General features: G+C 60.8%; 1 protein-coding gene across 1 annotated transcript; it reads right to left on the bottom strand.

Annotated features, from left to right (window-relative positions):
* Positions 1 to 355: 355 nt before the first annotated feature.
* Positions 356 to 15,963, bottom strand: LOC130592684 (eukaryotic translation initiation factor 4B-like; the record flags this gene model as incomplete). Its single annotated transcript, XM_057397180.1, is given in 15 exon segments — positions 356 to 470; positions 2,115 to 2,181; positions 2,298 to 2,373; positions 2,466 to 2,533; positions 4,090 to 4,306; positions 4,395 to 4,426; positions 4,428 to 4,502; positions 6,586 to 6,823; positions 9,163 to 9,312; positions 9,397 to 9,507; positions 13,273 to 13,416; positions 13,508 to 13,562; positions 13,651 to 13,767; positions 14,177 to 14,385; positions 15,799 to 15,963. Coding segments are annotated over 15 exon segments (1,799 nt in total), but the record flags the coding sequence as incomplete, so codon positions are not given.
* Between the last annotated feature and the right edge of the window lie 1,409 nt (positions 15,964 to 17,372).

Raw genomic sequence — 17,372 nt, 5'->3', positions numbered from 1 at the left:
GGAGCACCCCAGGATCATCCCCCCCCCCCCCCCAACCCAGCTCCAGGATCCCCCCCCTCCCCTGGGGCTGTTCCAGGGATCACGATCCCAATCCCAATGAGTTTTCCATGGACACAGAGAGGGGGAATTTGGGGGACCCCCTCCCCCCCCAGGCCCCCCCTCCCCCCCCCAGGGGCCAGTGAGAGGAATTTGGGATCATTCCCGGGGGGGGGGGGGGGAGGATGAGGATGCTGCTGCTGGGGGTGGGGGGGGATGAAGGCCACAGCCCTGCTCTTCCTCCCGGCTCCGTCCCGCGGCTTTGGGGGGGGGGCCAAGGGTGGGGGGGGGTCTGGGGGGGGGGGGGGTGGTGGTGGTTGGGGGGTGCTGATGCTCCAGCCCAAGGTGGGGGGGGGGCTTCAATCGGTGCCTTCGTCATCGCCGTCGTCCTCCCCGTCCACTGAGAGAGCTGAGAACTTGGTGGCGTGGGTGAACTGGGGGGGGAGGAAGAGGAGGGGGGGAGGAAGAAGAGGGGGGGAGGAAGAGGAAGGGGGAGGAAGAGGAAGGGGGGAGGAAGAGGAAGGGGGAGGAAGAGGAAGGGGGAGGAAGAGGAAGGGGGAGGAAGAGGAAGGGGGGAGGAAGAGGAAGGGGGAGGAAGAGGAAGGGGAGGAAGAGGAAGGGGGAGGAAGAGGAAGGAAGAGGAAGGGGGGAGGAAGAGGAAGGGGGAGGAAGAGGAAGGAGAAGGTCGGCTCCATCACTGAGGGGAGGAAAAGTCACCTAAATTCCCAAAATAGGCAAAAAACATCCCCCCCCCCCCCCCCCCATGTCCGGGTGTCCCAGTGTGGGGGTGTCCTGGTATGAGGGTATCCCAATGGCCCATGTTGGGGTGTCCCGGTGTTGGGGTATCCCAGCTCTGGGGTACCCCATGGCAGGGGGAGCCAGTGTTGGGGTATCCCAGGGTCCCAGCGTTCGGGTGTCCCAATATCCCCTGTTGGGGTATTCTGGTATTCCATGTCGGGATATCCCAGTATCCCATGCAGGGTTATCCCAGTGTCCTATGTGAGGGTATCCCAATGTCCTATGTGGGGGTACCCCAGTGTCCCATGTCCCGGTATCCTGGTATCCCACGTGGGGGAACCCCTGTATCCCATGTCAGAGCATCCCAGTATCCCATGCGGGGGTATCCCAGTATCCCACGTCGGGGTACCCTGGTATCCCATGCGGGGGTATCCCAGGGTCCCATGTCAGGGTATCCCTGTATCCCATGCTGGGTAATCTTGGTGTCCCAGTATCCCATGCTGGGTTATCCCGGTGTCCCATGTTGGGGTATCCCATGCAGAGGTATCCCGTATCCCATGCAGGGGTATCCCAGTCTCCCATACTGGTTACCCCAGTCTCCCATACTGGTTACCCCAGTCTCCCATACTGGGTTCTCCCAGTCTCCCAGTCTGGGTTATTCCAGTCTCCCATACTGGTTACCCCAGTTCTCCCAGTCTCCCATACTGGGTTACCCCAGTCTCCCATACTGGTTATCCCAGTCTCCCAGTCTGGGTTATCCCAGTCTCCCATGCTGGTTATCCCAGTCTCCCATGCTGGTTACCCCAGTTCTCCCATGCTGGTTACCCCAGTTCTCCCAGTCTCCCATGCTGGTTACCCCAGTTCTCCCATACTGGTTACCCCAGTTCTCCCATGCTGGTTACCCCAGTTCTCCCAGTCTCCCATGCTGGTTACCCCAGTTCTCCCAGTCTCCCATACTGGTTACCCCAGTTCTCCCAGTCTCCCATACTGGTTACCCCAGTTCTCCCAGTCTCCCATGCTGGTTACCCCAGTTCTCCCAGTCTCCCATGCTGGTTACCCCAGTTCTCCCATGCTGGTTACCCCAGTTCTCCCATGCTGGTTACCCCAGTTCTCCCAGTCTCCCATGCTGGTTACCCCAGTTCTCCCAGTCTCCCATACTGGTTACCCCAGTTCTCCCAGTCTCCCATGCTGGTTACCCCAGTTCTCCCAGTCTCCCATACTGGTTACCCCAGTTCTCCCAGTCTCCCATGCTGGTTACCCCAGTTCTCCCATACTGGTTACCCCAGTTCTCCCAGTCTCCCATACTGGTTACCCCAGTTCTCCCAGTCTCCCATGCTCACCGAGGGGGGGCTCTCCTCCAGTTTCTTTGGCTCAGGTCGTGGATCGTGCTCCCTCCTGCTCTCCTTCCTGCACACCCACCCCCCCCACGGGCAGGGTCAGCACCCACAGTACCGGGGGGGGGTTCAGGCTGAATCCCCCCCCCCCCCCCAATTCCCAATCCCCCCCCCCGGTGTCCCCCCCACCTCTCGGCATCGCCGGTGCCGCGCCCGGAGCTGCCGCTTCGGGCCTTGGAGCCTCCATCGGGCTTGTTCTCATCTCCTGTGGGGGGGCAGAGCCCATGGGGGGGCTGCAGCGAGGCCACAACCCCCCCATGAGGGGTGCAGGAGGAGGGGTGCGGGGGGGGCACCCACCTTTCCTATGGGGGTTCCTTGGGGGGGCCCCGTCATCCCTGGGCAGGCCTGGGGCTGTCTGGGTGCTGCTGGGGGGAGCGATGGAGAAAGTCAATGGGGGGTGATGGAGAACATCAATGGGGGGTGATGGAGAACGTCAATGGGGGGTGATGGAGAACATCAATGGGGGATGATGGAGAGAGTCAATGGGGGGTGATGGAGAGAGTCAATGGGGGGTGATGGAGAACATCAGTGGGGGGTGATGGAGAACATCAATGGGGGGTGATGGAGAACATCAATGGGGGGTGATGGAGAACATCAATGGGGGATGATGGAGAACATCAATGGGGGGTGATGGAGAGCATCAATGGGGGGCGATGGAGAACATCAATGGGGGATGATGGAGAGCATCAATGGGGGGTGATGGAGAACATCAATGGGGGGTGATGGAGAACATCAATGGGGGGTGATGGAGAGCATCAATGGGGGGTGATGGAGAGCATCAATGGGGGGCATGGATGGGGGGTGATGGAGAACGTCAATGGGGGTGATGGAGAACGTCAATGGGGATGATGGAGAACGTCAATGGGGGGTGAGAACGTCAATGGGGGGTGATGGAGAACGTCAATGGGGGATGATGGAGAACATCAATGGGGGGTGATGGAGAGCATCAATGGGGGGCGATGGAGAACATCAATGGGGGGCGATGGAGAACATCAATGGGGGGTGATGGAGAACATCAATGGGGGGCGATGGAGAACATCAATGGGGGGCGATGGAGAACATCAGTGGGGGGCGATGGAGAACATCAGGGGGGGTGATGGAGAACATCAATGGGGGGTGATGGAGAACATCAATGGGGGGTGATGGAGAACATCAATGGGGGGTGATGGAGAGAGTCAATGGGGGGTGATGGAGAACATCAATGGGGGGTGATGGAGAACATCAATGGGGGGTGATGGAGAGCATCAATGGGGGTGATGGAGAACATCAATGGCAATGGAGAACATCAGTGGGGGTGATGGAGAACATCAATGGGGGTGATGGAGAGAGTCAATGGGGGTGATGGAGAACATCAATGGGGGTGATGGAGAACATCAATGGGGGTGATGGAGAGCATCAATGGGGGTGATGGAGAACATCAATGGGGGTGATGGAGAACATCAATGGGGGTGATGGAGAGCATCAATGGGGGTGATGGAGAACATCAATGGGGGGCAATGGAGAACATCAATGGGGGTGATGGAGAACATCAATGGGGGGTGATGGAGAGAGTCAATGGGGGGTGATGGAGAACATCAATGGGGGGTGATGGAGAACATCAATGGGGGGTGATGGAGAGTCAATGGGGGGCGATGGAGAACATCAATGGGGGGTGATGGAGAACATCAATGGGGGGCGATGGAGAACATCAATGGGGGGTGATGGAGAACATCAATGGGGGGCGATGGAGAACATCAATGGGGGGTGATGGAGAACATCAATGGGGGGTGATGGAGAGAGTCAATGGGGGGTGATGGAGAACATCAATGGGGGGCGATGGAGAACATCAATGGGGGGTGATGGAGAACATCAATGGGGGATGATGGAGAACACCAAGAGCTCGCTCCTGGGGCTGACCCGGAGCCGGGCCCGCGGCACCCACCTGGTTGGGGAGTGCTGCTCCGAGTCGGAGCTCTGGGACCGCGCCGGGGGGTGGCTGCTCCGCTTGACCCACGCGTTCTCCTTGGGGGGCGGCGCGGGCATCACCTTCAGCGGCTGCTTCTCCTCCTTGGCCTTGGGGCCGGGGGGGGACGGCGCCTCCTCCTCTTTGGCCAAAGCTTCGTTCTCCAGGGACTTCTCGCTCTCCCTCCTCCGGGTGGCTGTGGGGAGCGGAGGGGGGGCCCACATGTGGGTCACGGGTGCTGGTGATGTGGTGGGACCCCCCAACTGTCCCCCCCATGCACTCACTCCTGCCGGTGGGGCCGGTGCCCGCGGCGGTGCCGGGGGCCGCTCTGGGAGGATTCGCTGCCCGTCCTCGAGCGCTCTTGGTTGTCCTCACTGCGCCAGCTGGGGTGCCTGTGCCGGGAATGGGGGGGTCAGGGCACCCATGGGTGTCCTCATGGGGGGGGGGGGTCTAGGAGCACCCATTGGTGTCCATGATGGGGGTTCTGTGAGCACCCATTGGTGTCCATGCCCATGGGGTAGGTCCAGCACCACCTTTGGTGTCTCCACAGAGGGGATGCTGGAGCACCCATGGGCGTCCCCATGGAGGGGGGGGTCTAGGAGCACCCATTGGTGTCCATGCCCATGATGACCTCATGGGGTAGGTCCAGCACCACCTTTGGTGTCTCCACAGAGGGGGTGCTGGAGCACCCATGGGTGTCCCCATGGAGGGGGGGGGGGGTCTAGGAGCACCCATTGGTGTCCATGATAGGGGTTCTGTGAGCACCCATTGGTGTCCATGCCCATGATGACCTCATGGGGTAGGTCCAGCACCACCTTTGGTGTCTCCACAGAGGGGGTGCTGGAGCACCCATGGGTGTCCCCATGGAGGGGGGTGGTCTAGGAGCACCCATTGGTGTCCATGATGGGGGCTCTGTGAGCACCCATTGGTGTCCATGCCCATGATGCCCTCATGGGGTAGGTCCAGCACCACCTGTGGTGTCTCCACAGAGGGGGTGCTGGAGCACCCATGGGTGTCCCCATGGAGGGGGATAAAGCACCACCCATGGTGTCTCCATGGGGTGGGGGCTGTAGACACTCATGATGTCCCTATAGGGGGGTCTGGGGTCACCTGTGCTGTCCCCATGATGGGGGGATTGAGGAGCACCCATTGGTGTCCCATGGAGGGGGTGCAGAAGCCCCCATTGGTGTCCATGGGGGAAGTCAAGCACCACCCATTGGTGTCCAAGGTGGAGGCTCCCTGAATCCCCATTGGTGTCCATGGGGGGGAGCTCCCTGAACCCCCATTGGTGCCCATGGGGGGGTCAAGCACCACCCATTGGTGTCCCCATGGTGGAGGCTCCCTGAGCACCCATTGGTGCCCATGGGGGAGCTCCCTGAACCCCCATTGGTGCCCATGGGGGAGAACCCCCATTGGTGCCCATGGGGGAGCTCCATGAACCCCCCCCCATGGTGGAGGCTCCCTGAGCCCATTGGTGTCCATGGGGGGGGAGCTCCCTGAACCCCCATTGGTGCCCATGGGGGGAGCTCCCTGAACCCCCATTGGTGCCCATGGGGGGGAGCTCCCTGAACCCCCATTGGTGCCCATGGGGGGGAGCTCCCTGAAACCCCATTGGTGCCCATGGGGGGGTCAAGCACCACCCATTGGTGTCCCCATGGTGGAGGCTCCCTGAACCCCCATTGGTGCCCATGGGGGGGAGCTCCCTGAACCCCCATTGGTGCCCATGGGGGGAGCTCCCTGAACCCCCATTGATGCCCATGGGGGGGGAGCTCCCTGAACCCCCATTGATGCCCATGGGGGGAGCTCCCTGAACCCCCGGGGGGGGGGGGCTCCCTGAACCCCCATTGATGCCCATGGGGGGAGCTCCCTGAACCCCCATTGATGCCCATGGGGGGGAGCTCCCTGAACCCCCATTGATGCCCATGGGGGGGGAGCTCCCTGAACCCCCATTGATGCCCATGGGGGGGAGCTCCCTGAACCCCCACTGATGCCCATGGGGGGGAGCTCCCTGAACCCCCATTGGTGCCCATGGGGGGGGAGCTCCCTGAACCCCCATTGGTGCCCATGGGGGGAGCTCCCTGAACCCCCATTGATGCCCATGGGGGGAGCTCCCATTGATGCCCATGGGGGGAGCTCCCTGGGAGCTCCCTGAACCCCCATTGATGCCCATGGGGGGGAGCTCCCTGAACCCCCATTGATGCCCATGGGGGGGGAGCTCCCTGAACCCCCATTGATGCCCATGGGGGGGGAGCTCCCTGAACCCCCATTGATGCCCATGGGGGGGAGCTCCCTGAACCCCCATTGGTGCCCATGGGGGGGGAGCTCCCTGAACCCCCATTGATGCCCATGGGGGGGAGCTCCCTGAACCCCCATTGATGCCCATGGGGGGGAGCTCCCTGAACCCCCATTGATGCCCATGGGAGGGGAGCTCCCTGAACCCCCATTGATGCCCATAGGGCTGGGATTTGCCCCCACCTCTCCCGCGGGCGCCTCTCGAGCCTCTTCTCGTCCTCGAGCTGGCGCTGGAGCTTCTCCTGCTCCTTCTGCAGGCGCTCCTCGACCTCGCGCTCCCGCGCCGCCGTGTCCACGGGCTTGGCCCCCCCGAAGATGAAGGCGGCGCGGACGGACTGGGCCGCGGGGGCCCCCCCCGGCGCCTCCTCCTCCTTCGGGGCGCTCCGGGGCTTCAGGTTCAGCTTCGGCCGCTGCGTGGGGGCTGCCAAGGAGCAGGGAGGGGAGTGAGAGGGGATGGGGATGGGGGCAAGGGATGGAGCCCAAATCCTGCCCTAAAGGAGCCCAAATCCTGCCCCAAAGGAGCCCAAATCCTGCCCCAATGGAGCCCAAATCCTGCCCTAAAGGAGCCCAAATCCTGCCCCAAAGGAGACCAAATCCTGCCCTAAAACAGCCCAAATCCTGCCCCAAAGGAGCCCAAATCCTGCCCCAAAGGAGACCAAATCCTGCCCTAAAGGAGCCCAAATCCTGCCCCAAAGGAGACCAAATCCTGCCCTAAAGGAGCCCAAATCCTGCCCTAAAGGAGCCCAAATCCTGCCCCAAAGGAGACCAAATCCTGCCCTAAAGGAGCCCAAATCCTGCCCTAAAATAGCCCAAATCCTGCCCTAAAGGAGCCCAAAAGCTGCCCCAAAGGAGCCCAAATCCTGCCCCAAAGGAGACCAAATCCTGCCCTAAAGGAGCCCAAATCCTGCCCTAAAGGAGCCCAAATCCTGCCCCAAAGGAGACCAAATCCTGCCCTAAAGGAGCCCAAATCCTGCCCCAAAGGAGCCCAAATCCTGCCCCAAAGGAGACCAAATCCTGCCCCAATGGAGCCCAAATCCTGCCCTAAAGGAGCCCAAATCCTGCCCTAAAGGAGCCCAAATCCTGCCCTAAAGGAGCCCAAATCCTGCCCTAAAGGAGCCCAAATCCTGCCCCAAAGGAGCCCAAATCCTGCCCCAAAGGAGCCCAAATCCTGCCCTAAAACAGGCCTAATCCTGCCGTAATGGTGCCATAATCCTGCCCTAAAGGAGCCCAAATCCTGCCCCAAAGGAGCCCAAATCCTGCCCTAAAGGAGCCCAAATCCTGCCCTAAAGGAGCCCAAATCCTGCCCTAAAGGAGACCAAATCCTGCCCCAAAGGAGCCCAAATCCTGCCCTAAAGGAGCCCAAATCCTGCCCTAAAGGAGCCCAAATCCTGCCCTAAAGGAGCCCAAATCCTGCCCCAAAGGAGCCCAAATCCTGCCCCAAAGGAGCCCAAATCCTGCCCTAAAATAGCCCAAATCCTGCCCTAAAGGAGCCCAAATCCTGCCCTAAAGGAGCCCAAATCCTGCCCTAAAGGAGCCCAAATCCTGCCCTAAAATAGCCCAAATCCTGCCCTAAGGGAGCCCAGCTCCCATCCCAAGTGAGCCTGGCTCCACCCAGAGCAATCCCAGATCCTGCTCCAATGGAGCCCAGCTCCCATCCCAATGAAGCTGGATCCACCCTGAGTGATCCCAGACCCCCCCAATGGAGCCCAGCTCCCATCCCCACTGATCCCAGACCCCATCCCCACTGACCCCAGCTCCCATCCCCACTGATCCCAGCTCCCACCCCCACTGACCCCAGCTCCCATCCCCACTGATCCCAGACCCGAACCCCACTGATCCCAGACCCAAACCCCACTGATCCCAGCTCCCATCCCCACTGATCCCAGACCCGAACCCCACTGATCCCAGACCCGAACCCCACTGATCCCAGACCCCATCCCCACTGACCCCAGACCCAAACCCCACTGATCCCAGCTCCCATCCCCACTGATTCCAGACCCAAACCCCACTGATCCCAGCTCCCATCCCCACTGACCCCAGACCCAAACCCCACTGATCCCAGCTCCCATCCCCACTGACCCCAGACCCAAACCCCACTGATCCCAGCTCCCATCCCCACTGATCCCAGACCCAAACCCCACTGATCCCAGCTCCCATCCCCACTGACCCCAGCTCCCAACCCCACTGATCCCAGACCCCATCCCCAGACCCCAGCTCCCATCCCCACTGACCCCAGACCCAAACCCCACTGATCCCAGACCCGAACCCCACTGATCCCAGACCCAAACCCCACTGATCCCAGACCCAAACCCCACTGACCCCAGACCCAAACCCCACTGATCCCAGCTCCCATCCCCACTGACCCCAGACACAAACCCCACTGATCCCAGCTCCCATCCCCACTGACCCCAGACCCAAACCCCACTGATCCCAGACCCGAACCCCACTGATCCCAGCTCCCATCCCCACTGACCCCAGCTCCCATCCCCACTGACCCCAGCTCCCATCCCCACTGACCCCAGCTCCCAACCCCACTGATCCCAGACCCCAACCCCAGACCCCAGCTCCCACCCCCACTGACCCCAGCTCCCACCCCCACTGATCCCAGACCCGAACCCCACTGACCCCAGCTCCCATCCCCACTGACCCCAGACCCAAACCCCACTGATCCCAGACCCAAACCCCACTGACCCCAGACCCCATCCCCACTGACCCCAGACCCCATCCCCTGCTTCCCCCCCCCCAGTCCCGCAGCATCACCTCTGTCTTCGCGCCGGAAGTCATCCCGGCCGTAGTCATCCCGCGCCGCCCAGCGCTCCCCGCGCTCCTCGTAGCGCTCGCTGCGGAACTCCTCGTCCCGGCGGTACCCGCTGCCGAAGGCTCTCCTGCTGCCCAGCCGCGAGTCGTAGCCTGCACCGGGAGCGGGTCCTGAGGCCCCATCCCGGTGGGAAGCACCCCCGGATCCCAACGGGGATCCCTGGGGACCGGCCCCACCTCGGTCGTAGTCCCGGCTGCGGTCGTCGTAGCGATCCCTGCTCCCGAAGGCGCGGTCCATGTCCCGCCGCGGACCCTCGCGGTACCGGTCGTCGTAGCGATCCCGATACCCTGCGGGGGGGGGGGGGGTTTGGTGGGATCGGAGGGGATGGGAACCCCCATGGAGCCACACGGAGCAGCCCCAGGGGGGGACAGAGCCATTGGGAAGCCTGCATGGCGCAGATCCTGGTCCCCAACCAGCTCAGATCCCGGTCTTTGACCAGCTCAGATCCTGGTCCCCAACCAGGCCAGATCCTGGTCCCCAGCCAGCTCAGATCCTGGTCCCCAACCAGCTCAGATCCCGGTCCCCAACCAGGCCAGATCCTGGTCCCCAACCAGCTCAGATCCCGGTCTCCGACCAGCTCAGATCCCGTTCCCCAACCAGCTCAGATCCCAGTCTCCAACCAGCTCAGATCCCGGTCTTTGCCCAGCTCAGATCCCGGTCTTTGCCCAGCTCAGATCCCGGTCTTTGCCCAGCTCAGATCCCGGTCTTTGCCCAGCTCAGATCCCGGTCTTTGCCCAGGGCAGATCCCGGTCTTTGCCCAGCTCAGATCCCGGTCTTTGACCAGGGCAGATCCCGGTCTTTGCCCAGCTCAGATCCCGGTCTTTGACCAGGGCAGATCCCGGTCTTTGACCAGCTCAGATCCCGGTCTTTGACCAGCTCAGATCCCGGTCTTTGACCAGCTCAGATCCCGGTCTTTGACCAGGGCAGATCCCGGTCTTTGCCCAGCTCAGATCCCGGTCTTTGCCCAGCTCAGATCCCGGTCTTTGCCCAGCTCAGATCCCGGTCTTTGCCCAGCTCAGATACCGGTCTTTGCCCAGCTCAGATCCCGGTCTTTGACCAGGGCAGATCCCGGTCTTTGCCCAGCTCAGATCCCGGTCCCCAACCAGCTCAGATCCCGGTCTTTGACCAGCTCAGATCCCGGTCTCCAACCAGCTCAGATCCCGGTCTTTGACCAGCTCAGATCCCGGTCTTTGCCCAGCTCAGATCCCGGTCTTTGCCCAGCTCAGATCCCGGTCTTTGCCCAGCTCAGATCCCGGTCTTTGCCCAGCTCAGATCCCGGTCTTTGCCCAGCTCAGATCCCGGTCTTTGACCAGGGCAGATCCCGGTCTTTGACCAGCTCAGATCCCAGTCTTTGACCAGCTCAGATCCCGGTCCCCAACCAGCTCAGATCCCGGTCTTTGACCAGCTCAGATCCCGGTCTCCAACCAGCTCAGATCCCGGTCTTTGACCAGCTCAGATCCCGGTCTTTGACCAGCTCAGATCCCGGTCTTTGACCAGCTCAGATCCCGGTCTTTGCCCAGCTCAGATCCCGGTCTTTGACCAGGGCAGATCCCGGTCTTTGACCAGGGCAGATCCCGGTCTTTGACCAGCTCAGATCCCGGTCTTTGACCAGCTCAGATCCCGGTCTTTGACCAGCTCAGATCCCGGTCTTTGCCCAGCTCAGATCCCGGTCTTTGACCAGCTCAGATCCCGGTCTTTGACCAGGGCAGATCCCGGTCTTTGCCCAGCTCAGATCCCGGTCTTTGCCCAGCTCAGATCCCGGTCTTTGACCAGGGCAGATCCCGGTCTTTGACCAGGGCAGATCCCGGTCTTTGCCCAGCTCAGATCCCGGTCTTTGACCAGCTCAGATCCCGGTCTTTGCCCAGCTCAGATCCCGGTCTCCAACCAGCTCAGATCCCGGTCTTTGACCAGCTCAGATCCCGGTCTTTGACCAGCTCAGATCCCGGTCTTTGACCAGCTCAGATCCCGGTCTTTGCCCAGCTCAGATCCCGGTCTTTGCCCAGCTCAGATCCCGGTCTTTGACCAGCTCAGATCCCGGTCTTTGACCAGGGCAGATCCCAGTCTTTGACCAGCTCAGATCCCGGTCTTTGCCCAGCTCAGATCCCAGTCTTTGACCAGCTCAGATCCCGGTCTTTGCCCAGCTCAGATCCCGGTCTTTGCCCAGCTCAGATCCCGGTCTTTGCCCAGCTCAGATCCCGGTCTTTGACCAGCTCAGATCCCGGTCTTTGCCCAGCTCAGATCCCGGTCTTTGCCCAGCTCAGATCCCGGTCTTTGACCAGGGCAGATCCCGGTCTTTGCCCAGCTCAGATCCCGGTCTTTGCCCAGCTCAGATCCCGGTCTTTGCCCAGCTCAGATCCCGGTCTTTGCCCAGCTCAGATCCCGGTCTTTGCCCAGCTCAGATCCCGGTCTTTGACCAGGGCAGATCCCGGTCTTTGACCAGGGCAGATCCCGGTCTTTGCCCAGCTCAGATCCCGGTCTTTGCCCAGCTCAGATCCCGGTCTTTGCCCAGCTCAGATCCCGGTCTTTGACCAGGGCAGATCCCGGTCTTTGCCCAGCTCAGATCCCGGTCTTTGCCCAGCTCAGATCCCGGTCTTTGCCCAGCTCAGATCCCGGTCTTTGACCAGCTCAGATCCCGGTCTTTGCCCAGCTCAGATCCCGGTCTTTGACCAGCTCAGATCCCGGTCTTTGCCCAGCTCAGATCCCGGTCTTTGACCAGCTCAGATCCCGGTCTTTGCCCAGCTCAGATCCCGGTCTCCAACCAGCTCAGATCCCGGTCTTTGCCCAGCTCAGATCCCGGTCTTTGCCCAGCTCAGATCCCGGTCTTTGCCCAGCTCAGATCCCGGTCTTTGACCAGCTCAGATCCTGGTCTCCAACCAGCTCAGATCCCGGTCTTTGACCAGCTCAGATCCCGGTCTTTGACCAGCTCAGATCCCGGTCCCCAACCAGCTCAGATCCCGGTCTTTGCCCAGCTCAGATCCCGGTCTTTGCCCAGCTCAGATCCCGGTCTTTGCCCAGCTCAGATCCCGGTCTTTGACCAGCTCAGATCCCGGTCTTTGCCCAGCTCAGATCCCGGTCTTTGACCAGGGCAGATCCCGGTCTTTGCCCAGCTCAGATCCCGGTCTTTGCCCAGCTCAGATCCCGGTCTTTGCCCAGCTCAGATCCCGGTCTTTGCCCAGCTCAGATCCCGGTCTTTGACCAGCTCAGATCCTGGTCTCCAACCAGCTCAGATCCCGGTCTTTGACCAGCTCAGATCCCGGTCTTTGACCAGCTCAGATCCCGGTCACCAACCAGCTCAGATCCCGGTCTTTGCCCAGCTCAGATCCCGGTCTTTGCCCAGCTCAGATCCCGGTCTTTGACCAGCTCAGATCCCGGTCTTTGACCAGCTCAGATCCCGGTCTTTGCCCAGCTCAGATCCCGGTCTTTGACCAGCTCAGATCCCGGTCTTTGCCCAGCTCAGATCCCGGTCTTTGCCCAGCTCAGATCCCGGTCTTTGCCCAGCTCAGATCCCGGTCTTTGACCAGCTCAGATCCCGGTCTTTGACCAGCTCAGATCCCGGTCTCCAACCAGCTCAGATCCCGGTCTTTGCCCAGCTCAGATCCCGGTCTTTGCCCAGCTCAGATCCCGGTCTTTGCCCAGCTCAGATCCCGGTCTTTGACCAGGGCAGATCCCGGTCCCCAACCAGCTCAGATCCCGGTCTTTGCCCAGCTCAGATCCCGGTCTCCAACCAGCTCAGATCCCGGTCTTTGACCAGCTCAGATCCCGGTCTTTGACCAGCTCAGATCCCGGTCTTTGCCCAGCTCAGATCCCGGTCTTTGACCAGCTCAGATCCCGGTCTTTGCCCAGCTCAGATCCCGGTCTCCAACCAGCTCAGATCCCGGTCTTTGCCCAGCTCAGATCCCGGTCTTTGCCCAGCTCAGATCCCGGTCTTTGCCCAGCTCAGATCCCGGTCTTTGCCCAGCTCAGATCCCGGTCTTTGACCAGGGCAGATCCCGGTCTTTGCCCAGCTCAGATCCCGGTCTCCCTCCGGACCAGACCCCCCCTTTCCCACTCACTGTCTCCGAAGCCGTCGTCGCCGCGCCGGGGCGGGAAGTCCTCGAAGCTCTCGGTGGCCGCCGGCCGCGCTCTCCAGTCGCTCTCGAAGCGCTCCGAGTCCCGGAAGCGATCCCGGTCTCTGCCGAAGCAGCGATCATCCCGGTCTGCCGGCCAAAGGGAATTCCAGCTCCAGCGCCCGGAGCCGAGCCCGGAAGCCGGCAACAGGGATGCGCCGGGAATTCACCGCGGCCTCACCTTTATCCTGAGCTTGATCGGCCACATCCACTCGTATCCTTCTGTTCCCGAGGGACTGCGAAGGACAAGGGAAGATCCCGGGGTGAGGGCGGGGAGGGGGTGACACCCTCATGGCCTTTTGCATCCCTATGGAATTCCCTCACCTCCTCGTTGAGGCTCAGAGCCTGGAACAGGGAATCGATGTCCTCGAACTCGGCGTAGCCGAAGCCCTTCAACCGCTCGGGGTTGGTGGGTTCCCGGGGCAGGCGCACGGCGCTGATCTGCAATGGGATAAGGGGGAGAGCTCCCGAATCCCACCATGGAAGCAGGGAATGGGATGGGTTGGACCTTAAAGCTCCTCCAGCTCCAACCCACCTCCCACTGGAGCAGGGTCCTCCAAGCCCCTGTGCCTCAATGGACGCTCCTTTGGCTGGAGCATCCAAGCCTTCTCCCTTCCAGCATCCCATCACCCTCACGGGGAGGAAGTTCCCCATATCCCATCCAACTCCTCCCTCTCCCACCTGGAAGCCCAAACACCTCCTCCCACCCCTGCATCCCTTCTCCAAAGCCCCTCTCCAGGTATCCTGGAGCCCCTTTTGGCACTGGAGCTCCCCTTCTCCAGGCTCCAACGGTGCTGCTGGACCCCCATGAGGTACCCCCAAAACCACCACCAGCAGCCCCAGTGCTCACGTTGAGGCCCCGGAAGAAGTCCTTGATGGATTCCTCGGTGACGTCGTAGGGCAGGTTTCCCAGGAATGCCGTGTACGGGGGGGATTTGGGCAGGCGGCTGCGGTCGATGTTGGGCTCGCGCGCGGCCCGCGGCGCCGTGGGCAGGATGGAGCGGTCGATCGGCGGCGCCCGGTACACGTCGTCGTCGTTGCTGTGCCAAGTGGTGGACACTGGGAGACAGGAAAGGGATGGGGGTTGGAATCGGCATTCCCGGGAGGAGCCGCTGCGTCCCAAAGGGAAAGGGGATCCCGGTGGTCGTGGTACCGATGGTGCCCGCCCCTAGGGGTGATGCTGCTGCCTTCAGCCCCACGGGGTCTGGGTATCCCGGTGCCCAGGGGTAGCCGGTTATCCTGGTATCCCCGTATCTGGGTATCCCATTATCCTGGTATCAGGGGATCCCGGTATCCCGTTATCCTGGTACGTGGGTATCTCGCTATCCCAGTATCCAAGTATCCCAGTATTCAAGTATCTGACTATATTGATATCTGGGTATTCCAGTGTCTGGGTATCCCAGTATCTGGGTATCCTGGTACCCAGGTATCCCAGTATCTGGGTATCCCATTATCCTGGTATCTGGGTATCCAGGTATCCCAGTATTCTCCTATCTGGGTATCCCAGTACCTGGGTATCTGGGTATCCAGGTATCCCAGTATACGGGTATTCTGGTATCAGGATATCCCAGTATCCAAGTATCCTCCTATCTGGGTATTCCAGTGCCTGGGTATCCTGGTATCCAGCTATCCCAGTATCCGGGTATCCCGGTATCTGGGTATCCCAGTATCTGGGTATCCCATTATCCTGTTATCTGGTTATTCCAGTATCTGGGTATCCTAGTATCCAGGTATCCCAGTATATGGATATTCTGGTATCAGCATATCCCAGTATCTGGGTATCCCATTATCCTGGTATCTGGGAATTCCAGTATCTGGGTATCCTGGTATCCAGGTATCCTGTTATCTGGCTATTCCGGTACCTGGGTATCCTAGTATCCAGGTATCCCAGTATATGGGTATTCAGGTATCAGGATATCCCAGTATCCAAGTGTCTGGGTATCCTTGTATCTGGGTATCCCAGTGCCTGGGTATTCTGGTATCCAGGTATCCCAGTATCTGGGTATCGCATTATCCTGGTATCTGGGAATTCCAGTATCTGGGTATCCTGGTATCCAGGTATCCCAGTATCTGGGTATCCCAGTATCCGGATATTGTGGTATTTGGGTATTCTGGTATCTGGGCATCCTGCTATCCCATTATCCTGGTACCTGGGTACCCTGTTATCCCAGTATCTGGGCATCCCACTATGCCGTTATCCCATTATCCATGCGGGCACCCCGCTATCCCATTATCCTGGTATCTGGGTACCCTGTTATCCCATTATCCATGTGGGCACCCTGCTATCCCATTATCCATGCGGGCACCCCGCTATCCCATTATCCATGCGGGCACCCCGTTATCCCATTATCCATGCGGGCACCCCGCTATCCCATTATCCATGTGGGCACCCCGTTATCCCATTATCCATGCGGGCACCCCGCTATCCCATTATCCATGCGGGCACCCCGTTATCCCATCATCCCACGGTACCATCCCCCTCGAGGTCGTCGGTCTCGTCGGCCCAGCTGACGGGTTTGGGGATGTAGGTGGGGCCGCCGCCCCCCCCGTCCTCAGCCAGGAAATCCGTCAGCGTCAGCGTCTTCCCCTTCTTGTTCTTCTTCTTGGCTGCGGGAGGAAGAGGAGGAGAGGGAAGGGGAAGGAAGGAAGGGGAGGAAGAGGAAGGAAAAGGAAGGAGGAAGAGGAAGGAGGAGGAAGAAGAAGGAAGGGGGGAAGAGGAAGGAGGAAGAGGAAACAGAAGGAAGAGGAAGGAAGGGGAGGAAGAGGGAGCAGAAAGAGGAAGGAGGAGGAAAAGGAAGGAGGAAGAAGAGGAAGGAGGAGGAAGAGGAAGGAAGGGAAGGAAGAGAAAGGAGGGAGAAAGAGGAAGGAAGGGGAGGAAGAGGAAGGAGGGAGAAAGAGGAAGGGGAAGAAGAGGAAGGAAAAGGAAGGAGGAAGAGGAAGGAGGAAGAGGAAAGAGAAGGAAGAGGAAGGAAGGGGCGGAAGAGGAAGAAGTAGGAACAGGAAGGAAGAGGAAGGAAGGCGAGGAAGAGGGAGGAGGAAGAGGAAGGAGGAAGAGGAAGGAGCAGAAAGAGGAAGGAGGAGGAAGAGGAAGGAGAAGGAAGAGGAAGGAAGGGGAGGAAGAGGAAGGAGGAGGGAGGAGGAAGAGGAAGGAGGAAGAAGAGGAAGGAAGGGGAGGAAGAGGAAGGAGAAGGAAGAAGTAGGAGGAAGGAAGAGGAAGGAAGGAAGGGGAGGAAGCGCACTGAGCATCCCCGGAGGCCATCCTGCCCTTGGGATGTGAGGAAGGCCCAAGCCACCAGCACCAACCCCTTTATCCCAGTTTATCTCCCGCTCCCAATGGGATCCGAGCCGGATCCAGCCCCTGGCCCTGCTCCTGGCTGGGGGGGGGGTCAGTGGCACCCCCAGGCTCCAGCGGGGAGGAGGAGGCTGAAGCCACCCCAAATCCCACATCATTCCCAGCACCAACCCCTCCTCCAGGTGGATCACGGGGACACGACGGATCCAGGTGGGATCGAGCGCGGTGCCGGGTCCTCATCCCGCTTCCCACCCCCCCACCCTGACAATTCCCACATCTCCATCCCGACGTCCTCTGGGAGGGATGGAGCCAAGAGCTGACCCCAATCCCGATGCGTTCCCAGCCCCATTCCCCCTTCCCACTGCTGATCCCAATGGGATCCCCTTGGAGCTGTCACCCTGCTCCGGTGGAGCCACTGGATCTGACCATCGCCACCTCTGCTTGCCTGCTCCCACCTCCATCCGCTTCCCATGGGAATCGCAGCCCCTGGAGCTCCCCCCCAGTCTTCCCAACCTATCCACAGGTGGAATCCATACATCCCACCGGCCCTTTGGCACGGCCCAAGCTGTGTTTCCCAGCGGCAAGCTCATGGAAAGACAACATCGATCCCGGATAAAACCAATCCTGATCTGTGCCCAAATTCCCCCCGGAGCTCAGAGGGCCCCCCCCCCATCTCCTCCTCTGGGATCCCAGGAACGCTCCAGGCTTTGGGATGGGGCTGGGATCCAAGGGCATCCTGGTCTGGGTTGGGAAG

This window comes from Pezoporus wallicus, unplaced genomic scaffold (assembly GCF_028554395.1).
Source record: "Pezoporus wallicus isolate ANWC-B61680 ecotype Strahan unplaced genomic scaffold, APGP_CSIRO_Pwel_v1 contig_14087, whole genome shotgun sequence".
Classification (NCBI taxonomy): domain Eukaryota; kingdom Metazoa; phylum Chordata; class Aves; order Psittaciformes; family Psittacidae; genus Pezoporus; species Pezoporus wallicus.
This window is presented reverse-complemented; position numbering and strand designations above follow the sequence as displayed.